General features: G+C 39.0%; 1 protein-coding gene across 1 annotated transcript in view; it reads right to left on the minus strand.

The window, feature by feature from the left end:
• USH2A (usherin) overlaps nt 1-13076 on the minus strand; it is a 652515-nt gene that overhangs the window by 529352 nt on the left and 110087 nt on the right. Inside the window, exons 14-15 of the mRNA XM_019549473.1 lie at nt 3622-3785; nt 399-557 (exon numbers count right to left, since the gene is read on the minus strand). Of these exons, the coding sequence (XP_019405018.1) occupies nt 399-557; nt 3622-3785 (323 nt within the window). The remainder of the gene's footprint in view (nt 1-398; nt 558-3621; nt 3786-13076) is intronic.

Consider the following 13076-nt stretch of genomic DNA (forward strand, 5'->3'; position numbering starts at 1 on the left):
CAGTAACGTTCTTAGAACAGTTCAAGTGTTATATCTGTCCACACCCTGAGATTTACAATGCTAAGCATGGGAGCAAAGGCTAGGGAGTGCTTCTCTCTAGGCAGAGATCACAGAGTTAGCACAAAGGCAGTGTGAACCAGCTCTCCTAGATTGTTTCCCTTGGCTGCTGTCCCCCTTAAGACACAGACACACATTCATGTATTGCACACACATTCAATATAAGCCTGATTTCAGAGAATGCTCAGTTACTACCCTCCAAAATTAAGCCCCAACTCCACAGAAAAACTGAAAAAAATGAATTCAAATCCTTACCAAAAATAACTACAGAAACTTAAAATAAGAATAAATAAGTGTTATCTATATATAAAACATTGCATTTTTCTTCTGTCAACACTCACTATAGGGATGGTGGTCTTCCATTGTATAGATTTCTGTCTCATCTCTGTATAGCCTATAGACAAGCTTGTTGGAATTTGGAGAATCAGGTGAGCTCCATGAAAGATAGATACCAGAAGCATTTAGAATCTGTCCCGTGGGTGGAGGTTGTTGGGATGGTGCTAGAGCACAAACAAAAAAACAGAGAAAGATTATTTCCAGAACAAAGGTGATTAATAAACATGCACATATATTGAAATGAAATCTTAAAGAAGAAGGTTCCTCTGCTGCTAAAAAGAAAAAACACTGTCAAACAGACAATATCAATAAACAATGTTGAACCATCAGAAGAACTGTACAACAAAGCTTTTTATCTAGGTACACAAACCAAATTAATGCATCAAAGCAGCCAGCTCAAAGACACTTGGAAATGCCACAGAAGTTAAACATCAATAATACCACAGTTTTCTAAAAATCCCTTGTTCTTTGTGTTTAGGATATTATCTAAAGATGGATTATATTTATGCCCAATATTATTTTAAAGCTTTATTCTAATTATCTGTTGTTTTTTTTGCAGAAGTGTTATTTCCATTTAGTTAATCCCAACGGCCATATAAATTAATCTAACAAGTAGAAAGCAAAAGTCCATGAGTTAGTCTGCTGAGATATAAAGAGGCCATACTCCCATTGATTTTCCATTGAAATGTGAAATCAACTGGAGTTAGGTACCCAGGTACCTTTAAAATTTCAGCCTAAAATGACTTAACATTTATATGTAATGCAAACTAATCTGGCTGCCATTGGACTTAATTCTGTTCTCTTTTTACACTAGTTGTTAGAGCCCTAGAATTTTGCCCCCTGTCTCTTTCCAGCATTCAGCATTGATTTTTGACAGTACAGGCTTCTATGAAAAGTGCACTTAATAGTATTATGGTTTCTTTAGAGTAATCATAACTATCGAAGGGGCATTATTTTGGAGGAACAATGCTCTAAAATTGGTGACAACAATTAGGAAATTCTGGCATAAAGACTTGAAAGAAGATTGCAGCTGCTGTATCATTCATGTCCAGAAGAGGACTCTGATTGTTATTTAAAATACTACATGAGTTGTTTCCTACAGTTCCACACATAAGTCTATAATATTAGCAATCTAAACCATTTTTAAAAACAGTTGAATTACTATGAACTTTTGAAAAACAGATACTGATACAATGTGTAGATTATTTTTTGTGTCCAAGGCACTCTGAAGACGAAAAGTGCCATAGAAGTATGACTTAAGTATATTTTTATACGTTCTATTGAAAAAAATACATTTTAATGTGAAACAATGTGTAACCTAATTCTCATGCAAATAGAGAGGTACTGTATATTCTAAAAGTAGGTTAGAACCAAAATCCAGAACCTGGTCACCTTGAAAGTCTGATAAAATTAATCTGTGGGGAAAAAAAGCTGCCTCATTCTGTCCCATTTGAAGTAGTATATGTTCTGTAATGGCATATAGTTTTAATATTAAATTGCTTTACAGCTCAAACACATATTGGGATCAAAACTCAAACTTGTACATATGTTTTTGTACACCTTTCTGAGTCTGTGTATTTGTGTTTGTATATAGCACATAATCATAGAGAGATCATAATGATGAAAATAATATAAATGCCTAGGGAGATTATGTAAACTAATACTTGGCAGGAATGTCTCAAACACAAATCCATGACATAAAAGGAGTTAAGAGATAACTATTAGTATCACCTAAAGTCAGTTTTTTAGGTTTGTAGAGTATGTCTGTACTGCTACTAAGGCTCTCCCCCAGGCCTCCTCTGTAGCTTGAACCCACCTACCCCCTACATGAAAACTCATCCCCTCCAAAGATGTCCAGCAATACCCTGGAAAGTTTCCTGACCATCAGGGCGTGAAGCCAAACTTTCCCCTAACCTGCTCTGCCCCTGCAGTGTGTTCAGTATTCACTCAGGTTAAGCAAAATGAAAACAGAGGATGGAAGTTTGCAAGCAGCACTTCTGAACCCCACCTATCACCACTACCTGGAATAAGAGCAAAACAGAGAAGGAGAGGAAAGTATCGGGCATGATTCCTAGAAGGGCTCTGTTTCAACTTTTTATACCTCTCCAATGAAATCAATCCTGTCTCTTCTTTTGTATTTTATGAATGCAGAGTACCAAGGTATGCAGACATGGAAGGGCAGTTTGTGTAATTCAGGTAACTATGGGCAACCATTAAGTTCACTCCAAATAGTGAGACATGCTATATCTTTAGATTTCTAAGAATGTAAGGCCATATCTCAACCTTAACAGATCTGGAAGCAGCATCCTAAAACACACTGTGTGTTCTGCCTCCTGAACAAGAAGCAGTATAGTCATCTACGCTACAGAGGGGTGAGTGGCCTAATTAGTAGTGCTGAGTAACAATGCCAGTTATAGACCATTCTCAATCTAAATGCAATGATACTGTTTTCAGTTCAAGGCAACCCATGTGGGATAGCATGACATGGTACAAGTCACTGCTGCTGTCACAATACGTTTGTAGTCAAGCCATGGCCTTTTGAAAATAGGACTTAGCCCTAAACATTTCATTCTACCTCTCCTTGTTTTTCCTTTTTCTTATAATTCCCTACTGCTATAGGTTGACCACTGATATCAACAGTGGAATTGCTATTGCAGATACGCAGCCAGTGTATGCCAGCACAGATATAATCCACCAAACAAGACTTGAAAATGTCATTTTGACTAATCAGGAATCATACAAAGGTTGATGCCTTGCCATCTCAGTCCAGATTCATTGCAATTGGAGCAGTGCAGATGCTCAACTGCAATGTGATTCATATCAATGTCTCACTTGATTGTCAGCATAGCTTTAGTCCACTCTGAACATCCCAATTTATGATGATCTGTAATGACATGTTGCATTTTCACCAGTCGTGACTGGTGGAGTCCTTGTGAAGTTGGGGATGAAACCATGTCTCGCTATGTACCTCAGCCCAAATCTAATGGAAGCTGAGGGAGTTCAGTAACTCACACGTTCAAGCTCAGTGTTTGTTGCAAAACTACAAAGCTCTTTAACTACATCTTTCTAGAAAGGGCAGCTAAGATAGAGGAAAGCTATGGAAAAAAAGCCCTGTAAGAATTTGAAATATGAAAAGATCATTACTATTACAGAACTAATTTAACATTCACTAAACCAATAAAAGCCAGTAATTTGAAAGACATGTTTTTAAGACCAACATCCACTTACTTTTACTGCAGCCAAATAGGTTGTGGACATCCAAATTACTAGCATTGGGAACACAGTTGTCACATTTCAAGCCAGTTACAAATTGTTTACAAATGCACTGTCCAGTAACGGGATGACAAGTCCCATTAATGACTCCTGCAGGATGACAATTACAATTCTGACATCTATAAACAAAAACAAATCGAGAAAGTAATCAAAACACATTAACACTTCAGTTAGACACAGTATGGTTTTATTTAATGTGTCCTTTTGTCTGATAATTAAGAATCAGAAACAAACAGCCTCATGGAATGAGATGCAGTAGAAAATTTAAATACTAGTATCCATTTGAAAACATAAAATGTACCCTAAAATATTCACAGGTTTGACTTTGTGCTATTTAATGCATTTTTAAAATAATCCTTTTAAAAATCTCAGTATTAGACGAAAATTGTTCTAAGAAAATGTTTTAGATTTTAAAAAGTGTTACTATAGAATTGATCTATAACAAAGTGCACTTGGTATTTTCTAATAAAATGTTATGGCTGGTATTTCAACCCTTATACACTCAACATACACCTTATTCATACAGGTAGTACAACTGAAGTAAATTAGATAATACATTTATGTGACCTGCAAAATATATTCCAAGTCTGAGGACACTAGGCTTTTCTTTAAAAAAAAGTTTCTTACCCACAGGTACAACTTTAAAAATCAAATGTGAAGAGAATAAAAGGAAGAAAGAGGCAAAGGGAGGAACAAGAGCAAAGCAGAGAAAGGAAAGGAAAAGGCAAGGAAAAGAAATTGAATGGTTAGGAGGCAGAGCACATATTCTGCCTTAATATGATACTGATGCTGACCATAAGGCAGTTAGATTAAAAAAAGAAGACAATAATTAACAAATCAATTATTATATAAAGACCACAATCTGACTTCAGTTTCTGTGGAAAGCTTTCACTAGCCTCAGTGGAAAATCCTCTGTGGACTAAGGTCCAGATTCTAATTCATTATACAGCTGGTCCAATAAAAGTTATCACATAATTTCTGAACCATCATGGCCACAACAGCTAGGGACAGACATTACCCAGAAACTGGTTTAAGTGATCAGAAACTGGTTTAGACTTGTAACAGAACATAAGTTCAGTGCGCATAAACCAGTTTCAAAATGACTGAAACTGGTTTAAGATAAACCTGGTTGAATGTAGTATGAGACTTAATTGATTTGGGTCAAACTGGTTTACACAATGTCTGTCCCAGACCCCTTCCTGGTTTAAGTTAAACCAGAGTCCCTCAGCATCCCAGATGCTTTGCAGTCCTGGGCTGGTCGCTCTGCTCCAGAGAACAGGCTGGCCCTGCCCCTCTGCTCCCTAGCCAGAGCTTCGGCAGAGACTGCAGGCACAGCAGGATCTGCCTGGCTTCCCTCACTGCTTGCTGCTCAAACAGGAATTTCCCACTCTCTCCCTCCCGTCTCCTACAGCACAGACCCCTGCCACACAGACTCTAAGTATGTGGTATGCTAGCTAATGCTGAGAGGTGTCTGTGTGTGTATGTCTCCAATTTCACTGGGATAGGACAAAGGCAGACAAGGCAAAGGCAGACAGAACAGTGTCCACTTAGGGCTTTTTGGAGCTAATCAATAGGTCAGCTGCTAGTGGCCCTCCATTCATTCCTTGGAAAAAGCTGTTTAAGAAGAGCTTCAACTAATGAAAGAGGCTTTTTTGTTGTTGCTGATGGGCTGATAAACACTGTACTATCAGTCATCTGCTGGTTTTTATCAGCCCCCTTTTGGTTTGCAGTCCCTTCAGGTTTGCAGACAGTATGGAGAAGCAGGGAGAGGGAGATTGAAAAGCTCAGTATCATCAACAGATGCATGCACTGCACACCACCCCCTTGCCTCAGAGTGCTAGTCCAGGGCTGGGGTCTGGCAATACTCCTGCCCCTTAAGCAGCAAGCAGGAAAAAGCCTGGGACGGTGCAGGCAGTGTGGGGGTTTACAACCTTCCCTAATTAGCGCATCCTACTGGGGCCTGGCCACATCTCCCTCGGCTCAGTCCTGTGAAAGGAGAAAGGAGCGATGCTCTAGTGCGCGCACATACACACACACACACACACACACACACACACACACGATAGATATGCATTCCCTTCCCCAATTATTATTTCTGGCTTTTCTTTCTCTCCCTCTCTATGCCCTATAGATAAGTATAAGTAGGCTAAGATGTAGGATAAGTGTTAACAGTTTATTTTAGGTAGTAAGTTTTATTTTTCTCTCCCCTCCTTGCAAATTAGTGCCCTGCTATTTTGATATAGATATCCACTGTTTTATAAGTGATAATTATTATGTTTGTATTGATTTTTTTTTTACTGCTTTTATATTGTGTGATTACTGTTTTAGGCCTATATATGTAAGTTAGCATAAGTCATGTAAAGTTTCCATTTTGTTTGTCAAGTCTCCATCCTGTCCTGAGGCCTTATTGCGTAACCCATGACTTACACCTACCTCTCCTATGTAACTTGGTTCCTGAATGAATGAGGATGAATGAGGGTGCTTGAAAGACAATGGCAGTAGGTCTACCAATAGTTCCCTCCGAATGACCAAACCATCAACACCAACACCTGGACCAACAACCCAGCCCTTGGAACCACCCTCAGCATTCAAGAAACAAAAGATGAGGCAACCCACCATTGTGCCAAGCTGCACATCCTCACTAAGAACACCTGGAGCCCTCTGGAACAGGACTGACCTTGCCTGGACAGGCCCTCCCCATAGGAGATCAAAGGTAGTCTGCCCCATAAAAGAGGTAGTGAAGACTGTCTCCATGGGATGCCCTTTCCATATGGACCAGCACTGTGCCACACCACCTATCCACCCAGAGGCCCTGTCAGCAACCCCCCTCTGGACATCACCTACTGGACAAGGACCCCTTTCCAGCCTGGATAGGTAGCTATCACCTCCCCACCCCTTCTTCAACCAAGGACTTGGACTCTGCTTCTCCTCCCTACCTGGACTCCAGCCCTTTCACTGAGTCTCTTTCTCCTGCTGCCATTGTGAGAGTGTGTGTGTGTGTGTGTGTGTGAACCAATAACTTCATGGGGCTGTGTAGTGTGTTGTCTGTGTAATAAAGCTGTTATTTGGACCCCTAAGTTGGGTTTTGCTTTACTATGGTTTGGCCCTGCTCCAATCCCTGCGCCTCGCCCCTCTAACTTCTGTCTCATTTCTCCCTCTCCTGCTTCTGGCTCACTGCCACCTCCAACACTTGTCCTGAGCTCCTCTCTGCCTCCAAACCCCCTGTTTCTTTGCCACTGTCTTATCCCCACTTCCTTTTCCCCTGAGCAACCGGCTTTCTGCCTCAGGTTCTTTCCTGGCTGTCTCCTCCTTGGCACCACTTATCTGCCATCCTCCCCTGCCCCAATATCTCATCTGTCTGTCTCAGTTTCCAGTCCCAGTCTACCTTAAGTAAACCAAGCCTCAGTTCTTCAGCCAGCTTCTCTGTAGTCCACAGGTTCTAATCCTGGTTCTGGAAACTTTCACTCCCTACACTTTAACTCTCTCTCTCTCACCTGAACCTTCCCCTAAGTATCCCAAGCACACACATACACACTGTACCATCCAACTTAGAAACTCACCTGTGTGTATGTGTAGGTGGGTTGAGTGTGTGTGTGTATATATATATGTCATTGTGTGCATGATATACGAATTAGTGATCTGTGTCTAATGTTTGGGGTGTATAGTGTACATGCTTGAATTGGTGATAGGTATGCATGTGCCTAGGCTGGTTTAGATGTGCCTGAGCTGGTTGTGTGTGTGTGTGCACCTAATTGATTTGTGTGTTTGTATATGTGCAATTGTGTCACACCCTCCTGTCTAACAGCGCAATATTGAGATCCTGAGAGTTGTCCTGACCCCACAGGGCAACAGAATCAATTCAGGCTCAGGTTTTTTGAATGTCTGTCCCTAGCCAATATCACTCTAACACTGCCAATCCACCTATTGGTTGTATAAGTTGACTTAGGTACCTATGTCTGATTCTTTTCCATCCTGCTCAAGTTCCTGAAAAATTATTGATGCAAAAGGTGGCCAAGCTTCCTCCTCCCAGCTGCTTTTTTGTGACTCATTTTAGGATCAGGTGATAGTGTGTTACAAAAGTAGATGGACGAATGGATGTTCAGGACTTCAACAAAGTGAAACAGATTTTAACTTTGGCAACTAAATCCACTTGTAACTCTAATAGGTGCAATAGAATCTAGCCTTAAGAGTTCAGTAGCCATGATTTATAATAAGATTACCAACTTCAGGTTACCCACACACACATACAAGCACACATGTACATGCACATGCGCACACCCACAATTCTAGATGTTAGATGTAGCCGCATAACAGATAAAGGTCTGGGTTGAATCAGCAACCTATGTCCTATTGCCAATCCTGTAGGTCAAACTATTCATCTCAAAAGATAGCGATGATCAGGGATCCTGGTAATTTTCAGTTAAACAAGTAACCCCAAACCCACATTTTTCTGTAAACGTGACTAATATACATATATGTATGTGATGTTTCATTTTAATCATTTTGGAAAAGTGTGGATTTGGGGTTACTTTTTTTTTTTACAAAATATTGGGGACTTTTAACCAGAAAAAAAACAAGATCCCTAGTGATAAAGAAGACAAAGACAAAGATGATGATGAAGAAAGCAACGAAGACTATGAAGACAATAAAGATGAAGAGAAAGAAGATGATAAAGAAGATGACAATGAAGAAGGCAGCAAAGAAGAAGGCAAAGAACAAGATAAAGACAACAACATAAAAGGCTTTTTCTGAAGTTCTCTAATATTACTATATTCTGTCATTGTAGGGTGGCATGACCACCACACTCATCTGAAGGTCTTCTAGTTCAGACCTCTGCCTGAGTCAGGATTATCTCTTTTCAAACCATCTCAAGCAAATTCTTGTCTAACCTGTTACTAAAATGACATAGGCAACCCTGTCACACAACCACACAGCATAGCACCCTAATCCATCACAGCTAAGGCAGGGGGACAATGGCATGATATGGTATAATGGTTAAGTTTCTGTTCCAGGTTTCCATTTGTTCTTCTCTTCTCAAATATAGCTGTAGTTCACAACTGAGCTCAACTATACTTTAGGATAATGAAAAGAAAAGGTAAAGAAGAAGAACTATTTTCATATTAGACAGGTAAGATCCAGGTCAATAATCAGTGAAAGAGACATTAGATGTGACAGATTTTAAAACAAGTTTAAGAAAACTATTCACATATATTTTCTGCCCATCTCAGAGCTCTCTTTATTAGAATCTTTACTCCACTGCAACTCTTGCTGTGTGATCTCCTGAGTAATCATTCAACACCCTTAAAAAAGGCTGATAAAAGCTAAAGCTGCAAAATAAGCTGCAAATTTGTTTTATGGACTAATATCCCTTTGGGAATAAATAAAATACATTCTCTCTTAGAAACCACTATACTGTAGTTTGCTCTCTTTTATAGTCAAGAGAAAAGGGCATTTTTTTTCAAACAACTGCATTAAGTCCTTTCATCTGTAGACAGTGCATCCAAATCCCCCTTCAAATAGAGGTTTTGTTTAGACTATTTAAATGTCATGACAGAAGAAAATGGCTTAGAGAGAAAAAATGAAGAAAGAATTATTTGCCCAGCAATACAATATTTCATTATTTCATAATTTCATTACATGCTGCTATTTAGCATGTATAGTTTGTGAGGTTTTTTAATGCAAGTGTCTCAGCATATAAACAATGAGAGGCAAACTTCTCTTACTCCTACTATATATTATTGCACCTCAGAATAAGGGTCTTCTGGGTATTTCCGTTTTCATTATCATTCACTCACAAGACAAATCAAACTCATTTTACATATAGGCCATTTAGAATAACAGTTTTGAGTACCTAACAGGTTTGGTTTTTGTTTTGTTTCTTTGGGAGGGGCAGTCAAAAGTTGTATTTTCTTTAATTACCTTTAGGTTATTCTTTAGGTTTAAACCCTGCTGACACTAATGTGCAAGTTACCCTGAACAATTCAACAGGATAAAGTTACCCTGAACAATTCAACAGGATACCTCAACTGTGTGTTTTCAGGATTAGTGGCATAATCTTTTGTTAAACAGGGAAACAGATGCATTTTACTACTTAAAATTGTTGCTGTACATATGTATAAGCAATATTTGTATGCATATTTTATCCTTCTCTGTACTTTAAAACCCATTAAGGAATTTTTTTAGTGAATAAATGAACTAATTCCTCAAAGATATCAGGCTATATAATATTTTCAACATTTATGTGGACTATTACAAATTAATTAGAAGCTTTTATGCCATTTTATATTCTACCTTCTCAAGGTATTTTGAACCAAAAACATTTCACATTTATTAAAACAGAATTATACATAATCAAAGAAAAAAAGACTTCTAAAACATGGAAAGAGAAATACCAAACCAAGATGAATTGCAATATTGATTTTGCGAGGATAAATGGTTTTTGTAATATTAATATAGAGAAACCTTTATTACATTGACTCTCTAGGTGCAGTTACAGTCTCTCTAACAATCTGTTTAAAATCTTCATTTTTCATCCTTATGGGAAAACCTCACTTGCTAAATGGATTTCATAAACAGTAATCTGTCAAGATATATATAGATAACAATTTGTGATGTTCACTGACCAGTTTGTTATGGTAAACAATACAGAAGTAAGGGATTTCTAATATATGCCAATGCTTACAACCATTACAGCGCTCTTTCATTCACTGCAAAGTCCTGAAATCTAACTTTCTTTTGTACCACAGTGAATTTTCTATTTGAAACCCTCAAATTCCAAGCAAGGAGACAAAGTTTGCAGAAAATAAACATACAACTTTCAAAAGAACAATCATCTTTTTAAAAGAGTCTTAACTTTAAAAAAAAGACTGAAAACAGATTACTACAGACTGCCATACAAATATTTTTGTGGATATATACTTCCAGCTACAGAAGGAAAGCATGCTGCCCAATGCACACAGATTTACTCTTTAGTAAGATTCCAGATCTCCCAGGGCACCACAAAGCTGAGATCTACGGTGACTCTTCCCCTAGAAGCGTTGGTAGATTGGTGTAACGCCAAGTCAAAGCTAGTGAGGATACCAACTGCCTTTGACTTATCTGAATGCAGAGTAGCAATCACAGAGTGCTCATATGGGATGACCTGGCAATTGCAAGTATGAGATTTCACGTTTCTCTTCTGTTGTGTTCCCCATGTAAAACCTTTTGACTTCGGTCTTTATACAAAGGACAAGAATTTCACTGTAAATGACTAAAAAAACCCTCAGTATAGGAATGCTTTTGTACCTCAAGTGAAACAGGAGCCATAGGTGCATAAGAACAAGGTGAATTTTAAATGGATTCTTTATACAGGTAAGTAATAAATGCCTACAACAAAGGGAGATGAAAGCCATATTCCTGGCCATGACTCATGCACTAACATTCTATATCCCTATCACTAACCATATTCTAAATATTCAAGCGGATATTAATACATGATGGGTGTTAGTTATGCTGTTTAATGTATTTTACTGGAAGGCTATCAGATACTAAACTGATGAATTTTGTAGAAGATATATAACAGAAGCATACTCACTGATGGTCCAAGCTAACTCTAGATTCAAGTCCCATGCAAACATAAAAAAGAAATCCTGGTTTTATGATGAGATAAACCAAATGTTTGGCTCTAGACCAGGGGTAGGCAACCCCCATCACAGGTGCCAGAGTGCAGCATGTGAAGGCATTTTGCTCAGCATGCACACCTTGGGGCAGATGGCAGGGAAGGGGCTGGGGATGCACTGCCACAACAAGAATCAGGCCCCTTGCAGCTCCCCCGACATCCGCTTCTGGCACACCAACATCTTACAAGCCAAGTTCGCGGGTGTTTTTGGCACTCTGTCCAAAAACATTGCCAACCCCTGCTTGAGACAGTAGCATAGCTATGGAGGGGCTAATGGGGCAGCAGCCGTTATGGGAGAGGAGGTACAAAGCAGCTGCTGCTACAGAAGCAGTAGATAACACCACCACAGTTATCATGGCAGGAACCTGTGCTGCTCCACGCTATGCAGCTCACCCAAAGTAGCTGTGCCCTTCTACTCCCCTGGATCTAGATATTGTCAGACTTTGAATTTTGGGGGGTATGGGTTTGGTGGTTTGATCTCATATCTGGTATACAAGAAATACTGCTTTACAGATTGATATTGTAAACTTTTTCAAATCCTGCTTGAAACAAACACAACTAAAGAATAAGGAAAATTCAGTCAGATGGCAACTTAATACTACAGGATTGTCATCGCCAACCATTCACAGTGACAGGAACGGAAAATAAGAAATCTCCATCCTTACAGATTTCAATACTACCATTAACAGATACTTCTATGACCTGCAAAACTAAAACATCCCCTGTCTAATGATTGACAGTAACATAAAAGTTCAAGTGAACAATCTGCAGCAAAATACTGTCAAGTGAACTCAAGAAGACACACTCACTTTCTAGGGGCAGGATATGTTTATTCCTCTGTACACCCAAGGCTAGTTTTGAAGGTGTCCTATCACTGTCACTTAAGTCTCTCCATTCTTCTTTTTAAAGGCACAAATGCTAACTGTAGCAAAACATTTTACAATAATTGGTTTGCATGAAAATGCGAGCCTGTGAAACCTTACTGGACAACTTTTTAAGGGGAATTTAGATTGTGAGGTTTAAGCAAGAAAAAAGAAAATGCTGCAAGAGAAAGAGCAATAGCCAGAATAACAATATATTACTTACAGATATATTTTACCTCTCATGTTCATGGTATTATAGTCACACTCTTTTAGTGTACATAAAGGCCCTAGGATACATTAGATACAAAATTTAGCCTGTGGCACAAAATTAAGGTGCAGATACAGAATCCAGTCTTCTAGGGAAACAGATTTTACAATAGGGAAAGTGCTGAAATTAAATTAATCCATTCCCTGAAAACTGATATTATCTCCTACTGGGGGAAGAGGAGCATCAAACTTTTTGCTTCCTTTACTATTAAAAATGCCAGCTTTGGTCAAAATGCTCTTAATTTTCCAAAGAGCATGTAAAAAATATGTGTTAACAGTGAATGAGTAGTAACGTGGAATCAGTTCATTACCAGTTATTAGCGATACAGAAGAATCATAATGAAACCATTCTCAAATCACTGTCAGGGCCTGCTTACACCGTATACTGTAAGCCAAACTAATGTTAATTAGCTTAGTGTTGTTCAGGTTAGTGGAGCTGTCATACCTTAAGGTGAAAAACCATCTATGACTGTCCTTCACCTGCACAGCTGTGACTTGCCACTAGAGACTTGGTGTGCAGGGACAGGACTAGGAGCTAAGGCAAAATATGTCCTGTGGGCAAGATCTAATCCACTAAGGGATTTTGTCTAGCCCGTAGCAGATCCTTTGGCCCCAACCAGCTC

Source organism: Crocodylus porosus, unplaced genomic scaffold, assembly GCF_001723895.1.
Source record: "Crocodylus porosus isolate Cpor-Errol unplaced genomic scaffold, CroPor_comp1, whole genome shotgun sequence".
Lineage (NCBI taxonomy): Eukaryota > Metazoa > Chordata > Crocodylia > Crocodylidae > Crocodylus > Crocodylus porosus.